This window comes from Kryptolebias marmoratus, linkage group LG19 (genome assembly GCF_001649575.2).
Source record: "Kryptolebias marmoratus isolate JLee-2015 linkage group LG19, ASM164957v2, whole genome shotgun sequence".
NCBI classification, from domain to species: Eukaryota; Metazoa; Chordata; class Actinopteri; order Cyprinodontiformes; family Rivulidae; genus Kryptolebias; species Kryptolebias marmoratus.
The window spans coordinates 16,292,102-16,315,013 of NC_051448.1; the positions used below are offsets into that span (position 1 = coordinate 16,292,102).

General features: G+C 41.7%; 1 protein-coding gene across 3 annotated transcripts in view; it reads left to right on the plus strand.

Annotated features, from left to right (window-relative positions):
• The window catches only part of LOC108231789 (kelch-like protein 29), a 267,051-nt gene that overhangs the window by 160,240 nt on the left and 83,899 nt on the right, over positions 1-22,912 (plus strand). For all 3 annotated transcript variants that reach the window (XM_017409072.3, XM_017409074.3, XM_017409073.3), the window contains 4 exons: positions 4,210-4,348; positions 11,614-11,810; positions 14,378-14,490; positions 18,920-19,066. In XM_017409072.3, coding sequence (XP_017264561.1) covers positions 4,210-4,348; positions 11,614-11,810; positions 14,378-14,490; positions 18,920-19,066 — 596 coding nt within the window. The remainder of the gene's footprint in view (positions 1-4,209; positions 4,349-11,613; positions 11,811-14,377; positions 14,491-18,919; positions 19,067-22,912) is intronic.

A 22,912-nucleotide genomic window follows, 5' to 3' on the forward strand; every position in this document is an offset into this window, starting at 1 on the left:
GCTGCGAGTGCTGCTGGGAATCGATTGTTAAAAGTTTAAAAGAGAGGAAAAAGGTCAGAATGAACACATCACTGTCCTTTCTGCTGTGCAACACAGAATGTCATCCGTTCAGACAGACGTTAGGACCATTACGTGTTGACTTGTCAAGACACAATTTTATTTTTTAAAAACCTACAAAACTTGAATAATCAGAAGCCAGATACTCTGAAAGATTACCGGGCTCACATCGACTTTAATGTATTCTGTTCTGCACTTTGTAAAAGCACTCAGTATCCTTTCTTCTTTATTAAAAATATAAAAAATATAATCTGAAAAGCCGCTTCTCAATTTTTATTTTTTTTTTAACAAACGCCTTTGTCAGACAAAAGTGATCGCGAAACATTACAGTGACATAAAATTAGCATTATAAGTAATTTTATAATTTTATATGAATAGACAACTGTTTAAATTCGTATTTCTTATTTGTACAATTTTATATGTTTTGTTCATTTAAAATTTAGATAGCCGCTCAATAGTAAACCTATATTAGAGGCAAAAAAATGAACAAATTAGCTCAAATGAGTTCCTTTATTAAAAAAACCAACAATAAATAAATAAATGAGATTGCATTTTTAGGAAACCTTTTGTGAAGAGTGGGTTTTTGAGGTGATACAAAATGGTGGATCTACACATGAACATGTAAAACCTTAAAATGGCTGCGGGTTCACCGACCAATCGCACTCTGAATTGTCCTTTAACAGTAGCCAATCAGGGACTGACTGTAAACACGGTGCAGCGGGGAAGCCCGGTGAGCGCTGATAGGTTACTTGAAGTCTCAGCCGGAGGCCTGATTGGCCAAAGAGGTTTGCGGGAACAGTTACCAGGCTGAACGGCAGAGTTGGCGCTGCGTTCGTGGGCCCCCCGTGTGGCGCATCAGCCAATCATCAAAAGGCCCATCACAGGGTGGTGGTGTTACTCAGGAGGCAGGACAATGTGCTAAGACATGGCATCAGTGTTTGCTTTGCACCATAGACTCGAGAGCTGCACGCAAGCTCATAATCCCCCCCAGTGAGGAACCTTGTGTACTTCGAATCCACCGCCGTTTCATCCGTCTGGTGTGAATGCGTGTTGCGGAGCTTCACAGTCCTAAGAAGTTCCTTCTTCTGGGAGTATTGAGATGTTTGTTTCAAAGCCATCATGGCTCCATTGAGCTTCGCCCCGCTCCACGCCAGTACTTAGAATGGGGACGCCACGTGGAGTTTCATGGTCGTCTGTGGTGACGAGTTGTTTCTGCAGACGCACCCCAGCCCCCCTCATGAAGCCATCATTAGCTTCTCCACCGTGCATTCAGGTGTGTGCGCACAGCTCCGAGGGAGGCAGCCATTGTTTGCTGACGGTTGGAGGTTTTCTGTAAATCCCAACCCCCCCTCCTCCCCCTCCGCTCTCACTTTCTCTATTCTTGGGGCGAACTGATGGTATGAGGTGTGGCGGATTGGAGGTGAGAGCCATGGCCGTGGCTGGAAATTCACTAATGCTACCTCCAAACTACAGGGCTTTCTCTATACACAGGCTGTGCCCACAAAGTAATCAGAAAACCGACCAGCTGACGGTGGCAAGTGGGATGTGGAGAGAGGTTGATGGAAAACTGGGCGAGAGCAGCTTTCTCTAACCGTCCAATCAGAGGGCAGGAGACATTCTGCTTCAAGAAAATCTCTCATTATCTCCTGCCTCAATTAGTATTCAGCATGTTTAATAACCAGGTCACTTTCTTTCAGTGTGACGCCTTTGAAAGATGTTCTGCTCAGAGAAAAGTTTTTTTCTTCCCCCCCCAAAGCCCGCTTCTAAATTGCACCTTATTTGTAATGTGCCTTTATAGTGTGTAATTTCAGCTGCTGAAATCATTCAGAGCTGAGCTGCCTGTGTCAGACAGGAGAATGGAGGGAGCTAAATAAGTGGATATTCTAGCCGAATGGAACCGTGAGAGTGATTCCAGGTTAATTAAATCCCAGCTTTGAGTCTGGAATGAACACAAAAAGAAGAAAAAAAAGCCTTTTTTGTCTCCAGTACAATCAGTCTGATCAGTTTTCTACATTTCAAGCTGAAGTTTGAAGCGTGCATTTGTTCATAAACGCATTTCTTGTTGAACGTGACATTACTGACTCACCAACGATACCACTGCCATTGTTCAGATTGCCTCGTTTGTAGGTGCTCATTGCAAAGTATGAAATCAAACACAAAAAGGTTTTCCCGAGCTATATAAATGGTGCAGTTTAAAAGAGTTTTTGCCTGTAGTTTTGCAGAGATGTATGCAGTTCTGAAGTGCAGGTACCCGCGCGTTGTAAACAAAGCATTCAGCTGAATCCGGCGATAACCAAGTGCAAGCTTGAGTTATGTGATTGACCTACATTAGGCTGGCTGTATACTGCGTAGGTAAACAAACACAGCAGAATAGGACAAGCGTAGAATCTCGGAGAAGACTTTTAGGTGGAAATACAAGAGTGAATCTGCTGCTAAATGCAAAAGGGCAGAGAAAGATTGGGTCAGACAAGTGTCATGAATAAATATTGGGGCTCAAGCAGGTTGGTGGAGCGTCATAAAGATACAGCTCGGCATTCAAACACCCAGTCTTTTATGAAACTTCTTCAGATCCGAAAATGGACCATTTCAACCTAAACTATCTTTTAATCTGGATACTTTACTCAACAGATCTGAGCGTAAACACCAACACATCATAATTGTCGGACTTGTCGATCACACACCACACAGCTCTTCCATGGATGTCACCATTGTTGACCTATTTTCAGTCACTTCGACTGTTTCCATAGGTAAAGAAACGCATAGTTAGCATCTGGTTACAGGTTGTGCCTACAATTTTTCAATTTTAAGGACACCTCAATTATCAATATGAGAAACTATGTGCAGATTTTTAATACTTTGACTTTTATTTTTTTTTACATTTATGTGGTGAGTAGCTTTAAGATGAACTTGTAGAGGTAATTTGCAGATTAGCTTGTGGAAAAGCGTTCGCTTTTAATCAAAAATAATCTCTCTCTAACATTGTGACTCCTCCCCCAGCATGGATTTTGTGCCTTTATTCAACCCAGACTGTTTTTACAAAGAAAGTGTTTGCAGTAGCTCAGCAAACTGCTCCAATAATGCCTAGATGACTGTATGGAAGGTGTCTCCCCCTGTAATCACGATTTTCCACGTTCGGGTTCCGTCTGTAGGTTGTTGTTGGAGCCTCTCAGCGCGCTCTTTTAGCGTCGTTCTCGATAGGAGATTAACAAAGCGTCAAGATTGGATCTCCCTCCCTGAGCTGCAGAATAAGTTTGCCAGCCTCCCGCTGCTTTCCACTCTCAGCATCCCCTCATGGTGCCTCATTAAGATGCAGACAAACAAGCTCCTCCGACCCGACACTACAGTAAGGCCAGGCTTAACATGGCGCCGCTACGCCGAAATTCACCGCGCACCGTGGCCTGCAGCAGCACACGGCGGGTTCTCTCAGAATGTGTCGTCCTTGTTTTTCTGGTTTATTTTTGCTTTCAGGGGAAGACGAGCTTGTGCTTGTGTGTGTGTGTGTGAGATGATGGGTTGATTTTTTTTTTTTTTTTTTTTTCTTAAAGCATGTACAGAGAGGATGGTGGGATTAGAGGATAACATCTGAAGGTCAGCTCTACATTGAGTAGGGCTTAAGCTAGAGGCCGAAGATTTTTATTTTTTGTGAAGACCACATTGACCGAATCTCTGTTTTCATTTCTTTTTAGATGCTTTTTAAACTTGTTCAATGATTTCTTATATTTTTATCACTCTTGTGTAAATTTGCCAATGTTACAGATTTGTAGAAGTGTTTTATGTCATATTAGTATAGTTTTAGTTTCTTCTATACCTCTTCGACACAATTGCTATGCTTTGAGTGTTTTACATTCCTCTATACAGTATTGAATATTGATTTGTTTGACATGCAGTTCCTTTTTCTGTTCACATTTTGCTTTTTGCTGAAATGTTTCGTCGAATATGTGCATCCTTCCTTTTATTTAATGAGCTTTTGTTTTTTTCTTAAAACTGACCAGAATTCTACACTCTGCACTTTTGTTAGTTTCGTCACGTTGTCCATGCACAGATCTGTATGTTTGTATCTTTGAAAAAAAAAAAACAAAAGAGAGAGAGAGAGAAAGAGGAAATTCTAAACCCAACTTGTGGCATTGTCTGTTTCTTTTTCTTGTTCTACAGAGATGTTGAAGGAGTTGAACCAACAGCGCAGAGCGAAAGAGTTTACAGACCTGAAAATTATTGTTGAAGGCAAAGAGTTTGAAGTCCACCAAAATGTTCTAGCTTCCTGCAGCTTGTATTTCAAGGACCTGGTGAAAAGGTTTGCCTTCCCTCCCTCCCTTCCTCCCTTCCTCCCTCCCTCCCTCCACCAGCTGTTGATCCAATCTGTTCTTTTCATAGGGCGCATTTGTGTCGCTTTTTTTCCCTTCCCCTCTCTCTCTTGCAGGTGCGCGAAGACTTTGGTTCCTAGCACAGGGCCAGCAGCCATTCCTTCCTCCACCCACTCAAATGAATGTATTTGAAACCTGAGGAAAAAAAAAAACAAACAAACCCAAAACAAAACAAAAAAAAAAAGGTCAACATTCGTCATTAACTTTCCTCCCCATGTAGGGCGATTTAACCACATTTCCATTTTAACGAGCAGTGAAAATGTTCCATGACTGGGGATGCTTTTAAAATAAAACTCACCGAAGGGCTGAAACAGAACAATCACACACTGCACACATGATTTGTCCAAAGCTGCACTGTCCTCTGTGGACGGGGGGGATTTTTGTCACCAGGACTGCAGGATTTTGTTTGTTGCTAATTATTGAGTTTTTTGCTTCAAAACAGCCCATTTATGTGCTTTTGGGTTAGCGTGTTAAAATATTTTCAGAGGCATAAACAAAGGATGAAACAAAAGCACATCTAGGGCATCTTACTGAACCACCACTTTCACAGGTTCTCACCATCTCTCACCAGTGTATTCATTTGATTCCCCCAGCATTCGGTCCTTTCTTCTCTGTATTTCTTTGTCTTCACCGGCTGTTTTGTTTCCTCTGAGTGCCTGCGTGTCAGCCACATGCATGAGTATGACTGTGTAAAGTCTGATAGCACACGTATGCCTTTTTTCCCCCTCATCCTTCATGTTTTTCCAACAAAGGAATACCATAAATCCCTAATGTCCTCATCTTTACTTCAAATCCTTGCAGGTGCTTTCAGCTTTGATTGGACTCAAAGTCTTTTTTTATTTTTTTTTTTTGCCACCTTTTTGTTGTTTGTGTGTGTGAGTGTTCTTGTTTGCATGGGGAGAAAAGTGTAGTAAAGATGCAAGGACAAAGGAAAATAAAACATGCTAGCAATCGCAGGATGTTTGCCCGTAGGGAAGTCTGCCACGGTGCCCCACAGCCACGCTTGCCGCCTCGGCGAGCTCATCAGAGAACAGAGAGCTGCTTATCAGATGCCTCCTGGCTCGCTACCGATACACTTGTTTATCCTGTACGAGGATGAGGTGATAGAGTCGAGAGGCAGAACAGAGGTGGAGAAGCAACAGAGCTGCGTCCGTCCATGGACCACTCGTCTCCATGACTGCTACGCACTTGATGAATAAAACAAAAACGATGAGCCTTCCTGTGACCTTGACAGCAGCGCAGGCGTTTCCTAAGCGATGGAAGTGACTTTTGATAGAACTGAGGCCCCTGTGCTGGTGAACCTGTCCATCAGCTTGTCTCGTTCGCAGGTCTTATCTGAGCCACAGCCAGAGCGTTTCTGTGCAAAGACTCGCACCCTGAAAGACACCAAGAGTCCCAGAGGAGCCGGCTGATCTTCACTAAGCTCATCATCATCCCTGCTGCTGAAAACAATGTTCAGTTCTTTTTGTTTCATTTCAGAGAGTAAATTATCATTACTGAATATTGTAGAACTAGTTAAATTTATTGTCATAGAATTGTCAGATTACATGGCATTTACCACATTTCTCTTTGAGAGAAAATCCAAAAAACAGCACCAGTTTTTCCAGGTATTCAATTGACTTTCATTTAAATTTGTTCATAACAAAAGTAATCTCTGGGTATTTTACAAAATAGGGGCAAGCCCAAATTGCATCTGACTGTAAGCAATCCAATTCAGCTCAGAATGAATCCAGATTTAGTACAATTACAACCAATCCAATTTAGAATCTGATTCAGTATAACATAAAATTGCCTTTTGGTAAAAAGTTGGTAATCTAAGAAAAGCAGCATATTGTTTGAAATTCTCTTCCATGCAGACCCCAAGCATGGGGCGGCAGGAGACAGTGGAAAAGAATGGCTCATTTTTAACAGGAAGAAGCCTGAAACAGAAAACAGGCTCAGGGCTAGATATCCAGAATCCATATGGTAATAAAACTATGATCATTAGCATTTTGCTAATATCTTTAGCTGTAACTGCCAAGGAATCATGATGTGATAGAAGACGAGAATAAAGTTAAAAGAAAAACAAGTTGACAAATGAAGAGATGGAAAGGAAGCACGAGCAGAATGACTTCAGAGCGTACAAAGGGATCTGAGCGAAACAGAGTTTTAGTTATGGTTGTGGGGGTATTTACAGTCGAGCTCATTACTGTAAGCTCAGTCAGAGAGGAGCAAAGAGAGCCAAAGGCCTGTCCATCTCTGAGTTACGACCTCCCCAGTTAGAGCTTGGGTCACTTTTTCAGCCCAGCTGGAATTATGCTGATGCTACACGTGGCTCGCCGCTGTCCACATCTTTGAGGTCAAATAACAAGCAGGAAGAGAAGGGACTTTCATCTTCTCCTGTGCTCTGCACCCCAGCCTTCCTCTCCCGCCTTATTCAGCAGGCATCCAGACCCCGTCTGGCAGCTCATAAAACACTGTGTTGTTATGGGACTGCAGTATGTGCTTAATGCTGAAATTATGTGTTTAATGCACTTGATTTGTGCAGGTGTGCATGCTTTCTTTTGTGTGTGGGTACAGAAGGAGATGCTTCTTGCGTGACATTTAGGTAGGCTGCGTTAGTCAGAGCAGCTGAAGTTAGAGCACAACACGCCTATTTTTGTGGCCTACCCACATGCATATCAACCCACTGACTTACTTAAGAAATTAAAGCCATTTGGTAGTATCTTTTGCACTGAGGAAAAGTAGGGATAACTGAATAGACTTAGATCTAATTTTTTCAGATTTTCAGTTCTTTTAAGCGTCTTTAGTTGTCAGTCAAGCATGCAGCCTGCATTCAAGCTGCTATCTCACCCCACGATACTTGAAGGATATAACGCCGTTCCTAAATGTGCGCACATGTCTGCCCTGCCAAAAACCTATTACCTTACCCTCTACAGGGCCAATGCACAGAGCGAGGAGACATATCATCTCTGGTAATTCCATTTTACCCCTTAGGATTTTCCAATAAGTGTGCTCACAGGCGTTTAATTTGCGTCTTCGCTCCACAGTCAGGTAAAAAAAAGAAAAAAAATACCTCCTGAATTTTTTAAGTAGTCTCAATACGTGTTTTTCTGCCATTTTTCTGTTTGTGTCGGCCCATGAGTTTTTAACACTCCTGAGTCAGACACTGTTGTGACCGCCGTGAGGTGTGCGTAGAGCTGCTTTAAAGGCCGTAACAGCGTCCGCCCTGTGTGAACGCTCCGTTCAGCCCTCTGCTGCACGATTTAGCCTGGGGAAAGCCGGGTTAATGTATCACCACAGTTCTGTTTTGCAAAATTGTTCTGGCCAATATTTAAAGGGCCCACTTCCCAAAATTACAAACTAATTGGTCATTAACTTGTTGTGGCTTCTGGCCAAGTACAGAAAAGTGTTTAATTTATGTATTAGTTTGGTTTTTATTGTATTTTCTCGTTTCATTTTCAGTTTGTTTTTGTATCTAACAAGAAAAATACTAAATTTTATCATTTTCAGGCAGCATAGTTTAAGTTGAACAGCTTTTTTTTTTCTTGGGAAGAAAAACATATCTGTATTTAGAAAATTTGGTCAAACAAAGTTAGTGAAAACCTGTAAATGCAGTAATTTTTAAAGAAACATCTAACATGTGGTATTTAGTTATACCTAGTGGTAAAGCTGCTGATTGGAGTCAACCAGCCATTTGACATTTGTGACTAAAAACAAGACCAAAAACCAATGGACAAACCTGCCCTTGGTTTATCCCTTTTCGGTTGCTGTAGAAAGCTGGCAGTTCAACATAATGTTGAAATAGTTTGCAGAAATACAAGGGCTCAATTACAGAGCTTTTTGTACACCAAACCAATGGGAAAAAAGCAAGTTGCGCCCCGCTGTTTACAACACTGAACAGCTACTCAGAAGACTTTCTCTGACCAATTTAAAAAGGGAGGAAAAAAAGGCATTAATTTGATAGGTCACATATTGATAGGGCAAGAGAGAATGTCATTCAGATGGTCAGCTGTTGGCTTGGTGTAGTGCCAAATATAACAATGTTAAGATTGTTATACTCTGTTTTTGTCAAATACGTTTTATTAAGTCCTACTTTATGCTAGCAAGTTGAATCAAAGGCAACTGGACTTCTTTGTTGGATCTTGACGTTGCTTTTTATCCACATGAAATACCTCAATTATGTTTCAATTATGAAATGTCTTCAAGAGTCAACAGAGAAATCCAGTTTTCTCTGATTCAACTTGCTAGGGATACCGTGTCCTGCATGACAGAGAATCTGCACCAGCAGAATTCTACTTTAGTTGCACGTGGCATCAAAAATAGCTTTAGAAATGCTCTTACTCAGCACCTTGGACTCAGCATTTTTCATCCAGGACATATTACAGTGAAGACTGTAGAGCATCGAGGATAACAGAGACATTTTTCTTCAGAGAAGAACGTTGTTAATTTTATAAAAGTCTCTCTTTTTCTGGATTACAGCACTTTTTAAATTGCGGATAGAGGATAAAATCTCTCAAGGAATATAAACAAACTGCATGTTATTTCCCGCCATAATGGTGCTTTCAGATGATCGATGTTTTGAAATGAGGTCATCATTCCTTGAAGTATACTCTTCCTTTCAAGCAAAGTTTCTTAGCATCAAGAGTTCTATCAATCCAGTGTCCAAATGGTCCTTATTTCCTCCTTCCTATTATGTTGGTAGCCAAGTGTAGACACTTTGATGTGATGTAGGAGCTTTTAAACTCTTCTCCTGTCCCTTTTTGTCCTTTTTGTCCCGTGGAGTGTCTGAGGCGTGCACGGCACCTACTGCTTGAGACTGCCTATGAACGCAACACCATGACCTCAATCCCGGAAAACAACAATAAGCAACAAAAAAAGTCATGGTGCTGATAATAAAGCGGCTCCCTTCTGTTCATTTATATTATTCGTTTCTGATTTATGTTGTGACGAGATGTAAATGCGAGCCATTTTTAGCCCAGCTGCTTTTAGCTTTGCATCTTCCATCTTAACATGTCTTGGTAGTGTGTGTGCCTTTGCAGAATAAATGTTCTTGTTAGAACAAGCTAAATGGGCTTTTTTTTTTTTTTTTAGGTTGAAGGATGAATAAGAAAGTGCGTGGGTGTGTTTGCAATTTTGACTCTAGCCGATTTTGAACTTTCCTCTTGAATAAGTGAAGCATTTTTCACAAACAAATTTCTCTGCCTGAGTGTGCCCATCTTCCTCCCTGCTTGCCCTGCCTCCCCTCCTCTGTCTCCCCCCCCCTGTCCTCCCCGCCCCCCTGCCTCCTTCAGTATTTAAATTCAAGTCTGCAATCAAATGCAGCATAAATATCCACCTCTTTGAGAGAGCTCCGGAAAAGTCATTTCCATAACATAAGTGCTCAGACAAAACAAACTGCCACTTGAGCCGGTTCCCATTGCACTAATTGACCAAGATGATGAGCATGCTCTTCTTTTATTTTTAGCTCTCCCCTCTCCCCTTCTGTCTTCCCACCTCCCTCCATCACTTTAACCCTAAACAACACTCGCCTTCCCTTCTTTCTGTCTTACCACTTGCCCCCTCTGCAGGGCTTTATTCGACGGGGCAATAACGCTTTGTGGCTTTTTTTTGCTTTGCAGGAGAAAAAACAAAAAACAAAACAGTAACTACTTTGGTTTTTCCAGCGAATATCTACCCAGAGACAAACTCGGTTGCCTTTTCATTTCATTTTGGATGACCTTCTCCCTCCTCACCTCCTGAGTGCGCTTCATAAATGACGACTAATGTCTCAGTTCATACACCACAGGCTACAGATGATTATTGCAGCGGGGACAGTGGCTCCGTTTTAGGTGTGATGGTGTGATTTTTTTTTTTTTTTTTTTTTTTTTTTTTTTTCGGGGGTGGGCGGGGATATTTCTCATTTAAAAGACCCAAGGCACAGTCATGGAACAACCCAAACCTTCCCTCAGAAGGATGGCTGCTGGCTCCCTGTGGAAGAACCGTCTCGCCCTGCCTCCCTTTTCCTGTTTTTTTTTTTTTAGTTTGTTTGTCTCTTGCTTCATCCACTCATCCTCAGTTTCTCATCTCTAGCCTTCACTCCAACCATTCTATCTCATCTTCTTGTCTATTGTGTGTTTTTTGCTTTTTGCCGTCTTTGTCTCTCTGAATGCTGTCAAGATTTCTAATTCAACAAACACCTTTTTTCCTTCTTTAAAAAATAAACACACACACACACACAGTCACAGAAACAGACAACAGGTTATGGCTGCGCTGCCATGATCGGCAGGAGCACACAGCCTCCATCCATCTTAATGTAGGCTACTTTTTATATTGTTGATGTCCGGGTCCACAGGGAGCGAGACATATTAGTAGGGGCGTGCAGTCTGCGGAGGCCATGATTCCATTTATTTTGCCCTTGAGTGGATTATTGTTTCACATGGGACATTAAACATGGGTGGTAAGGTGTTATTTAACGCTCTCATACCTCCCCAAGGGGATCCTGCATCTGAACTAATCTTGGCCATTTGATCCCGGTAAAAGTCACAACGTGACCTAGTTCTGAAAGCTTACCTCTTCTCCCCCCCACCACATACACACACACACATATCGAGCTCTGTATTTCGACAGGATATCATATTCTCTTTAATTTGCTCATCCAAGCACTCCCTGGCACCCCCTTACGTCATGCCGGTAGCAGTGGACATGCAGTTTTGATATTCAACCCGGCAGCTCACTCACCAGGCTCCAACCATCATATTCCACATCATGCCACATGTCGGTGTGTGTGCTGTGCCATCACTTTCCCTCATTATCCCTCTGTGTTCTGTGTTATAACTCCACGTATACCCTGTCTTGTACTGTATGCATGTTCCACATAAGTCTGTGCAAACCCCAAGTCACACATCTATCGAAACAAAGCAATAACTTTTTGTTTGCCTAATCTCTGATCAGAGGAGACATTTTGTTTCAGATGCGGCTCTATAGTTGTAAATCTATTTGCCTCATTTAAAAGTAGAAACCATCCAAAGCTCCATTTTTGTTCCTTTTTCCTCTTTATATTGTTGTGTAACAATTCTCTTAATTTTCCTCCCGATTCTCTTACCGGCCCAAGTGCGTTCAGGTGTTGTGTGTCGCATACATTTGTGTCCCTATCCTCTTTTTGGTTCTGCCCTTTCTCGAAGAGTTACCGCACTCCTCTAACGTGCCTTTTCTCTGCCCTGATTGGTTTAATCAGGTCGTCAGGGGAGACGAAGAGCGGGGAGATGCTGGAGCTCCATATGAGCAACATCAGCGCCGATGTTTTGGAGCTGCTGCTCGAGTTCGTCTACACAGGATCGCTGGTCATCGACTCGGCCAACGCCAAGACGCTGCTGGAGGCCGCCAACAAGTTCCAGTTCAACACCTTCTGTAAAGTCTGTGTCTCCTTCCTAGGTAAAAAGAAAAAAAACAAACAAACCAAGAAAATCGCAAAGGGAGGGATATGTGTAAATGTGTAAGTTTGCATGCAGTCTTGCAGAAGGTACAAGGCAGAACCTACACTTCCACAGACCTGCAAGTTTCCTCCACTCACAGCCCTGGTAAATTCCGTTTTCTAACTCTCTCAGTTGGGCACGGAGCCTCTGATTTTGTCCCAGTAGACAGGACCAAGCACCAGCTCCAGATTTCTAAAAAGGTCAGGGAACAATTGTCACTTAAATGTCAAATCTTCTGGCCTAGACCTCGATGGAGTGAAGAAATAGCAAAACTGATTGATGCTTGGACAAGGTATGAAAAGGGGGAGTGGTTTTTGGAGATCCCAAGGGGTCATTTGAAAGGCAAATGGCATGTTGCAGATACCAGCGGGTCAGGCAACCAAAAAACGCTGAAAATGTCAGCTTTTGCATTCCATTTATTAAATTGTTTTGGGGTATCAGTAACACAAGGGGAAGTGCATGTTGGCAAAAAGGTCAGCAGCAGGAAAGGAGTGAAAGGAACGCGAAACAGAGCCAGAAGCTCACGTTATTGATTTGTTTTTTTCGAACCGAGGAGGGGTGGGGGTAAAATGGGGAACACATTTGTAGCCTTCATTGCCAGTGAGACGTCAATCCATTCTTCCTCGACAAGATTCATGACATTTCAGCGCGTTGGAACGGGAGAAATACAGGCACAAAGCGTGTGTCCTTGAGCAAAGAGAAATTGATACCGCGTCAGGAATTATTGAAGTTTGTAACAAATACACCGAGGATAAATGGCAAACATTTCCTCGGCCTATTTTCAGTAGACCGCTTTGACCTTTATTTACACATCTTCAGATTCGGAGGGGTGGGGAAGCGAGCCCTAGCTTATGGTGTAACTGCTGCTCTGCGAGAAGTCTTTTTGATGACTGGAACATCAGAAATGCATCAGCAACGTGTCCCGCATCGCAGCTATTTTGAAAATGTTGGGTATGATAAAAATTCTAATACTTTCATGTTGTCACTGACAGTTTTATTCGACAGACTGAGATGCATTCCTGAGGGCTTTGCCTGAAAGAAATTAAAAACCAACGTCCCTTGAAGGAATGCATGTTGCCTGCTGCCTTTCATTCCAAAGTGTTAAACTAAGATCATCTTATGTTGAGAAATGACAGGTTAATCAAACGTTAATCAGTTGTAGAGAAGCATCCAATGATTACTTTCGGAAAGTTTCAATAAAATCCATCCACCGGTCTGTTAGATATTTCACTAACAGACAGAAAGAGTTCCCTCCAACAATTAATGGCGTTTTAGGCAAAGATCTTGCTTCATGAGTAGCGCTCAGGGCATAAGTTGGAAAGGACTCTCAGCTACTACCACACCAAATTTTAGCTCAATATCTGTAAAACTGACTGAGTTGTAGCCGTTTCAACGTTTGCAAAGTTTAATTAGCTGTTGCAGCCATCTTGAAACGTGTTGACTTCAAAAGGTAATTAGTCGTAGGTGTTCATCCTATGATTACATTCTGAGAGTTTCAATAAAAATCCATCCAGTGGTTTATGAGATATTTGGCCAACACAGACAACACACACATTTGTGCGCACACAGACACAGACAAAAACAGTCTGACCTGCCTTTTGCCATTTGGTGGCAGATGATAACTAATACTTTGAGATAATACTTTAAAGATCCACAAATAAATCATGTATCTGCCCCAAAGCTGATAGAGATATTTTCAGTCAGGTATTTTATTTTCTATCTCCAGCATCAGCTCTAATGAAGCACCAAGCCTTCTTTTATTTGGTATTTGGTTTGACTTTTGTTCATTCGGGATTTACCGGGTGTTTAGTGACCTTTAGTGGCTGCTATTTGCGCAGGAAATACGCTCGCACGCCGTCTTAAGTGATAAAAGTCTTGGCGTTGCTTCCCTTTGAGAGATATTGTTTAATTAAGACGCATTTCAGTGGCTGCTGACCTGTTTGATCCATCTGCCTGCCTCAACAGGGGTGTCTCTTTTGATAAATGGCAGCGTTGTTTGTTGAAACAAACTGTACCCTTACTGAAGATCACAAACAGTGGCCTAAGCCCTCTTCCTGCTGGCCTGGCCATCAGGGCAGTTTCATACGTTCTTGGTTCGGTGTGTGTGTGTGTAGTAGATCCCGAGATTTGACAGGACTTCTTTAAAGTGGCCCAGCTAATCCCACATCCCACTCCCTGATATCCTCCACCTCATGCCCGGGCTGTGAGCGATCGATTCCCCTAGTTGTTTGTCCCCGGAGCTGTTTTGAGTTATTATAGTTGTTCTCTCTTCGTCTCAGGCAGATACAAAGCCCAGTAGGCTATGAGTCTGTGCTACCTGGAGCCACTTTGTCTGTTTTTGTAGCCCTGTACATCTTTTTATGGATGTCTGAAACGTGTTTTGTTCCCCCCTGTCTTAATCAATCTGCTTGTGTCTTTTGTTTCTTTGTTGTTTTCTTTTCTCTCTCTCTCTCTCTCTCTCTCTCTCTGTCCCCTCTGTCTTTGTCTCTCCCTCCTTGTCTCCCTGACCTTCTTTATTGACTCCAGAGAAACAGCTGACTGCCTCTAACTGTCTGGGAGTGCTGGCGATGGCTGAAGCCATGAGTTGCACCGAGCTCCACAACATGGCCAAAGCTTTTGCTCTGCAGAACTTCCCGGAGGTGAGTCACTGTTGATCACTATCCTTAATTTGTAGAATCCAAATGGTGGCATCTCACTGGGCTGCGACTGGTGGAGGCTAGTTGGCGACTCAAAATTGTGAGAAAATTTCCATATTTTGTTTGCGACCATTTAGCCCTGTAGCAACATTTTGAGCGATCCGATTTTGACAATTAGGCCTATTTTCTTTGTGCACGGCTTGCAAGACTGCATTCAAGGTAGTGCTCACTAATTTGGTGTCCACCTCTGCCCACATTGTCCTGCTTTGTACATACCTTGGCAGCCACTGGAGTACATCTTTGACATAAAAACAGGCAAATTTGGACCAGTTTTTCAAAAAACTATTTATCATCAGTGTGGTTTTTAGATCTGGGTATTAGCCTAAGATGTTTTCTGTAAGATAATAGTTTATCTATATAAATATACAAATATAGCTGTAGCTCTTTTGAGATGGTTTGAAGATGCCTGCAACAGAATTGAGATGGGTTTGAGACTGTTTCACAACTTTGTGGCTATTTTGAAAGAAAATTTGTCTCACAAAGTTTGTTTTTTAATATAAACCATGAAACTGCAACAACCCCTGCTTGTGAACCTATCAACCTCTGTCATGTGTAAAAAGGAGCCCATTGCAGTCTTAAAACATGTGCTTCACCAAAACCCTACAAAGACCATCCACATCTGGCTTGTTATATACAGTACGTAGTAGGTAGGTCCTCATCCAGTCGTGACTCATAGACTGTGGCCTCCTGACCCTTCCTCCCTTATTGGAATTATAAAAAACAACAAATTTTACTACTGTCCTTTTAAATATTCCAACAGCAGAAATGGCTTTTAATCAGCTCAGCTTCAGAACAAAAACGAAGGTGCAATTTAAAAACAGCTGGCTCGAGCATGCAAAGTAGCTACAAAAACAAGCAACAGCTTCTGTTTGGGGGAAAAATGCAAATAATCACACCATCACACTGAGGCACCAATTACCCACTACTACTACTACTATTACTACTGACAACCAGTCAAATCGCAGATAGAACAACAACCAAACACACACAACCGGCTAAATGACGATTTTAGTTTAATTTGCAAATATCTTATAACTCTGGCAGTTCAGAACTTACTTTAAACTGTTTTTCTAGATGATGAAGGATGTATTTACATGAAAGGATTCACTCTAACAAAGCAGAGTACTGTATGTGTATTTTTGTCTGCACTTTGAGCTTAGAACACAGCTTCTTTCAAAGAACCTAATAGAAAAATACAGCCCATGGTTTTTGTGTACACTAACAAACACAAAAAAAAAAAAAAATCCAGAGACTTCCTGTTTTTTTGTAGCCTTAATGGATGGCAGATCGCAGAAAATTACATAGGATAGAAAATGAGAGCATCGGAGCATAGCATCAGAAAATGCACTCGAGGGTTTGAAACCTTGCAGCTTCTCTGACCTTATCTTGGAAACCATCACAGAAAAGGGGAAAAAAAACATATTCTTAACCTTTGGTTGTGACTGTGGAGACAGTTATTCATCAAAAAACCTTTTATGAGGTTTCAAAAGAATAGTTCTGTGTTTTAGCAAATACTCAGTGCAATCTGAAAGTATAAATACATTTTGCAGCATAGCTTTGGATTTATTTATGTTTCACTGACTGAAGGAAAATGCAAAAATTATTAAAATGTACAACACCCGTCAACACAAAAGTAGTTTTAACACATAATAATACTTTGATTCCTCAAAATAGCCACCTTTGACTTTGATCACAGCTGAAAAAACTAAGCATCCTGACAGGAAATTTCTTTTAAGCTAACTTTCTTTTTTTTCTAAGGAGCATAACCAAATTGTGCTTTTTAAAGACATTCCCAAAGCAGCTGGGAATTTGATGAGTGTATGGTTCAAACACTTTGGTTGAGCTCATCCCAAACTATGACATAACATAATCACAGTTTTCTTTCCTCGCCAATCATGCATTTTTTTACAATCTAGAGGAGTGATTGAGTTAATTTGCTCACAGAATTGGCAGCTGTCAAACCAATGTGTCATGGAACAGCATTACACTGCCTGATAGAATTGTTGAGACATAAACAAAGTACATTTTTCTGGGGGGGAAAAAAGCAGTAATACTGGGAATGCCAGCACTGCCTTCAAGAAAATTGGATGTTTTTTATTCTGGATGTTTTTAAAAATTGAGATTTTCTGCTGCATTTCCGCCTCCCGTCAACACAGTTTTTTTTATTAAGAAAAACTGAAGGTTTTTAAAATGCTTTCCAAATGGAGATATAATAAGAATGATTTTAGCATATTCATAAAAACTAAAGACAAAGAGCTTTTCAGAAACAATGATGTAGCAGCGTATTTCATGCATGCCTACAACTAATTTGTACCCTAGAAACCAAAACAGTGAAGCTGTTTCTTCTGGTTTTTTTATGTTCCCCTCAAGCTGAGATTGCTGTCGCCTAAGTCATGACTCATGCAAATTGTGATGTCAAAAGAAATACCCATCAGGTACCTAAACAGCACCTGTGAGCATGGACCCTGCTACAGTGGTGTCTGCATGCCACATTTGACTGATCAGGAAAGGGCCCCTTGTAGAAAAACTTTATGCTAGTGGTCTGCAAAACCATATTACAGCATTATTTGGAGCGAGCCCTTGTACCGTCTCCATATTGAAGGCCAGGTTCCACTTGACGGTGGAAGTCAGAGACAGGCTGTGAAGTGGGCATCCAGGTTTTGGGACTGGAGAGGATAGAATGGCCTGCATGCAGTCCTCACCTGAACCATATTGAAAACCTGTGGGATCAGCATGGGCTTGCTGTTTGTTTCAGAGTGACCAGCACAACCACATTGGCAACAAAGGCTGGTTAGCAGCATGAGGGGTTGGTGCTGTGCTTTTGTGGTTGTATATAATTCGTCCACATTAAACTGAGTCTCCTGGTTGCTAAATGAATAAATTGTTAAACTGCCAATATGTCTTGTTTCTTCAGACTTTAATCATTTGATCCAGTAAGTGAAACCAAACGAGTCAAGCAAGCAGAATAAGCTGTTCGGCTTTGGAGAAAAGATTTAGCAAGTTTTTCATGGTTGCAACCCATATACCTAACTCCGTTGCTCAACCGACAAATGTACTTTGCTTACGAAGTGGAACCATTTTAGGTGGTGGTGGTGGGGTGGGGGGTTGGAACAGGCTTTACAATAGTATAAAAATTTGCTGTTAGGAAGTGTTGTTACAACAAAGAACTAGTCAACCAAACACAAATTTTCTTACTTTTTGTGCTAAGTTCGGTTTATCTAGGCACTGAATACCCTAGGATTCTAACTTTTTAGATCAGTGTGTCTCATTGTACTGTTTTGGAGTCTTACATTAGGACATGGTTTTGATATTACTCATCACCAATTTAAGACAGTAAAGCTGACTGACACAAAACTGTGTTTGTGCTTTTGGAAGGTGCTTCCCTTATTGCCTTCATCTCTGCTCAAAGTTTGTGGAAATGAGAAGGTCAACACTCCAGTTAGGTCTGTCCATTAAATATGAGACTCCAACCTGGAGACAGTCGGCTTAGCCTAATATAAAAGCTGGAAGCGGTGGGAAAACGTCTCGTCTGTCTCTCTTCGCACATCAAAAACGTTATGCATTATATATTACCTTTACTGTGAGGTTTCCAGATGGGAGAGACAGCAGTAAGTCAATGTGCCTGGCGCTGGTTACAAAGAGATCTACTATATCCGAAATCACTATCTGCTGACTGCGTTTGTGCTCTCTGTTTGCCTCTGTTGGTTTGATTGAATGTCTGAACTCAGAAAGAGAGGGGCTTTTTTTATTATTATTCTACAATATAGAAAAAAATGTATCCAAAGCCCATATACTTCTTCATAAATGCCAAAATTCCTAAATCAGCTTTTGCTACTCAATATCTGTTTATAGTCAGTTTTCCTTTTATCATCAGCATCATAGTTTTGTTTTGTTGAAACAGTCAAGAAAACTTTAGAATCTATTATCGAAAAACGTCAATCAAAAATGTTGTTTTATTAAAGGAAATCCAGACCATAATGATGATGGGAAATCAAAGGAGAAACAGTCCCACAGTTATGTCATATCTTTGGTAGGGATGAAAGAGTTTTTTGTTGCTTGTCCAGTCATTTAAAAAAAATAGAGAAAAAAATATATTCTTAAAACTTCGTGCTTCAGTCTATAAAATGTTTTATGTTTTGGGGGTTTGGCACTAAAAGGACTGCTCTTAGCATCTTGTGATGAAACTGAGGAGTTTCATCATAGGCTCTGCTAAAATCTATAAACATAAGGTTTGTATCTGCGAGCAAGATTGAGATAAACTCCTATCGGCTAACCTTGGCTTGAGTCAGATATTTCCAATAAGACCTATTTGTAACTTTTTTTGATGGAAAGAGAACCTTAAATGTACTTTTTAATGTTTGGCTTTTTTCAGGTTGCCGGTCAGGAGGAGATTTTGAGTGTTTCCAAAGAGGACCTGGTGGCGTACCTGTCCAATGACAGTCTGAACACGAAAGCTGAGGAGCTGGTCTATGAAACTGTCATCAAATGGATCAAGCAAGACTCCAATTCTAGAGTTCAGGTAATGACAATTTTTTAAAAAATAGCTCATTTGCTTTAATAAGTTTTTTTTTTTTTTCCAAGTTCATACTGTACCTTTAGCATGAAACAAAAACAGCAAGATGAGGCTCCTGTTACCTTTGACAGCACAGATCCTGTAGGCATGTAGAGCAGTATTAAAACAATTGTTCTGTCTTTTCCAAGCGATGCACAGCATGAAAAACCAGACAAGTAGCTCCTTGTTCTCTCCTGGTAGGGTTCATCAGCTGTTCTTAAGATGTAGCCTATAGCAGCAGTTGTTTAGAATCCCAGGGGTGCTTTGCCCTCTGAATCTGCTCTATTTTTAGTTCCTTTTCATTTGTTTGTGAGACTGTATTGCATTAAAAAAAACCATCAACAGCTACGGTCCTCCTTCTGTCGGCCAAACAGGTGTTAGATATATTCCTGAAGGCCGGTAATCATAATCAAAGGTTACATCACCGAGATGGGTATTGGCAGTGAAGTGCAACAGGTCAGCTTTTAACCGGTGTGTGATCGATGAAGCTCAAGGTGAGAGCAACGTCTATGAAAAGGTAAATGGACTCCAGATGAGAAAAAGAAGAGAGAGTGGGGGGAAAAAAACCTCAGCTTGTGAGGTATTTATGGGTCCATGAATTTCATGCGGATGATTTTAAAATATTTTATAGCTGTTTTAAAATGGAGTTGAGATGATTATCTGATGAATTGCACCGGTCCGTCGTTGCGAGAATCATTCCGCTCCAAAGTAATGTCTTCTCATCAAGCAGCAAGTGGAGAAACTGCCTCATATCAGCTGGATCGGATTCAGCGCAGGCCTTGGCAATCAATGTTACTTTATTGGCACACGCTTTTATGAGGCACGTACGTCAATGTTTGGATTTTTCACCTTTTGGATTAAACCGTTAGCATTTATCCTTTGATATGTGGAACTGTAGTGATCATGGAGAAATCCATCAGAAGGTGTTTAGTAGTGCAGAGCCTTCAAGTAATAGGTGCAACACAAAATTGGGATAACGCCCTAATAATAAAGGCACTAAAATAGACATTTGCGTGACTCACTGGTGAAAAAGTGGCACAGTCACACATTTTCTTAAGCGTACCAACAATTTTTAGGAAAATATAAAATCTCCCCTGTCGGCCCTAGAGTCAGCTCGGTCCAGTGGACTCCTCCAATCTCACAGTCTATTGGAGAGGTGCAGAGGTGGGTTAGTCAGATGAAGTGGAAGAAATTTTCCCGGTTGTCTGAACAACCTACCGCAGTGGTTCCTGAAATGAGACACCAGGGTCAGCTCGCCTTCAGGGAGAAAAGGGAAGAGGGGAGGGGAAAAAAAGTCGGAGAGATAGAACGTATCAGAGCGAGGTGAAAAACAGAAAAGAGGGGAGAAAAGTGGAATGGCAAAAGTCTGCGCCCCTGTGTTCTGATCTGATATCAAGTGGTTTGTGTCGCTGCACAAAAAGCTGTGACACCCGGGGAGCCGTAATGTGACTGAGCTTGCAGTCGAGCTCAAATCTCCTGCCCATATGTAACTGGAAAAACTAGCAAGCCCGCTGCCTGAGGAGAGGACAGAACAGGAAAAGAATGAGTAGGCTGACTCCATAATGCCACAGGAGATATTTGATGTGACCCTAAAGGCTGAGTTTATACGCATGGTCCAACACTGGCTCGTCATTCCCTTCCTCCCTCGCTTCTGTCCCTTCTGCCCATTCGGAGGCAGAGCATGGCGGAGATCACTCCCCCAGAACCTGTGACACTTTTTAATGACATGTCAGGGCAGAATGTCACAGCACTGCTGGGGGAAAAAAAAAAAAAAAACTGCAAAGAAAGGGAGGAAAAGCCTTAAGCCGTGAACCAACTTGATGTGTGTTTGCATTCATCTGAGCCTTATGCGTCTTTGTAGGTTTATGTGTCCGTGCGTGTGCTGTGAGTCGTAAGCTGCAGGCTATAGAGTGGAAAAGTGGCATATTGAAGGCGCTGGGTAAATAATATGCAATTTTCTATCTCCACTATGCTGTCACTAACAACCGATGGCACCGGGAAATGGGGCCCGGACATCACTTAGAGACAGGGAGAGCATTTGGGCGTTGGAAATGGTTTGCTATGAGTCACAAACCAACTGAATGGAAGTCAAGTGTGTGTCGTCCTGCATGTGTCTATGTCCGCATGCAAATATAAATGAAAAAGAAGTCGCTAAAGCTTAATGAGAAAGTGATATAGCCTTCCAGCAGAAAAAGCATCTGCAGAATTTATTGCTAAAACAAGTAGGAGATACATCTATGTCAACATCAAAAACATTTTGTAGGAGTGATTTGACAGAATCCCTGTTGGGTGTTTTGCTTTGTCATCTAAATTTTAAGATTATTCTGAGAAGACTTATGGATCAGTTAATTAAAATAGAAAAATGGAACCATGTAGATCTTGCGAGTCTAATTGTCTGGTCCACGTGGTTTTTGGGAGGTGTTCATAAACATGGATTTTTTTTTTTTTGTCATGGAGACGAAGGTGTTTGGCTTAAGGAACCTCAGGGTCTTTGTTGATGTCTTCAAAAAGTGGAAAAAAGTGGAATGCTCCCTCTGGGTCAAAGGACGAGTCGTTGCCTCAAATGGAGGAGCTGAAATATATTGGTGGCTTGATCACAGATGATAGCATTTAGAGCAGGCGATGGACCAATGGCTTGAAGCTTCACCTGTAGTATTGAAGGCATTGCTCCGGTCTGTTGTGATGAAGATAATGCTGATCCAAAAGGCAAAGCTCTCAATTTACTGGTCTGTTTACATTTCAACTCTCATCCAAGGTCACAAAATCCTGAACCCCAGCTACTTCTCTTTAGAGTGACCAGGCTCAGCCTTAGAAGGAGAAGTTTAGTCATCTAGCGGAAGCTCAGAGTAGAGCCACAGCTTCTCTGTATTGAAAGGATTTAAGTGAGATGGTTCAGGCACCTGATTAGGATGCCTTTTGGACACCTACATTTTGTAGTGTTCAGGTCATGTTCTTGTGGAAAAAGGCCCTGACAAAGACCCAGATCCTGCTGGTGTGATTAGGCCATCCATCCATCATTGCTTATGCAAGGTCAGGTATTGAAGGCAGCAGGTCAAGGAGACAGATAGCCCTCTCCCCAGCGACACTCTCCAGCCTGTCCTGGGGTTTCTAGGCCAAAGAGGATAGGGAAGGATAGATGGATGGATGGATAGATAGAAACAGAGGAGTTTAGAGAAATGTACAAATTGTGCAACATGCTGGTTGTACAAAAACAAACTGGAAGCTTTACAAAAAAGCTCTGTCACGCTCCTCTGAATGTGCTGACAAGAGACCTTTCGTTCTTTCTTTCCCCAGCAGGCTTTTTGTGGGACATCCACAGCCACATTGCTCTAATTATAACTGGCCAGTTTCTGCCAAATCCCTGAATAGGACCTCCATTACACCTCCCTTCAACATATTTTATAAAGGATCCTGTCTTGCCAGGAGACCCGACTTGACAAAAGAGGCTGATTAATTGGCTCTTTGGAAAGTGGCCAACTAATGTAACGGCTCAAAGGGACAGTTAATGGTGTATTTTTATGAAAAAAGGCCAGCCTTGCCATTAAAGAGGACCTGCTGTCCACTCATCAGAAATAACAATAGGTCGAGCTGGCACTTCCAGCTTCCCTGCCAAATTATGCAGTTGAAGGTATTACTTGTTATATGTTGCTGCTAATTATTTAGGGGATTTTATACGATTGCCTGGTAATGTAGCGATTTCTTTTTTTTTTTTTCCTTTTTTTTCCCGTCGGCACTCATTAAGAAGAAAAAAGTCATTTTCCCAGAACAAATGATGCTATCATTATGTAGTTAGTGTATAAAATTATCAAAGAG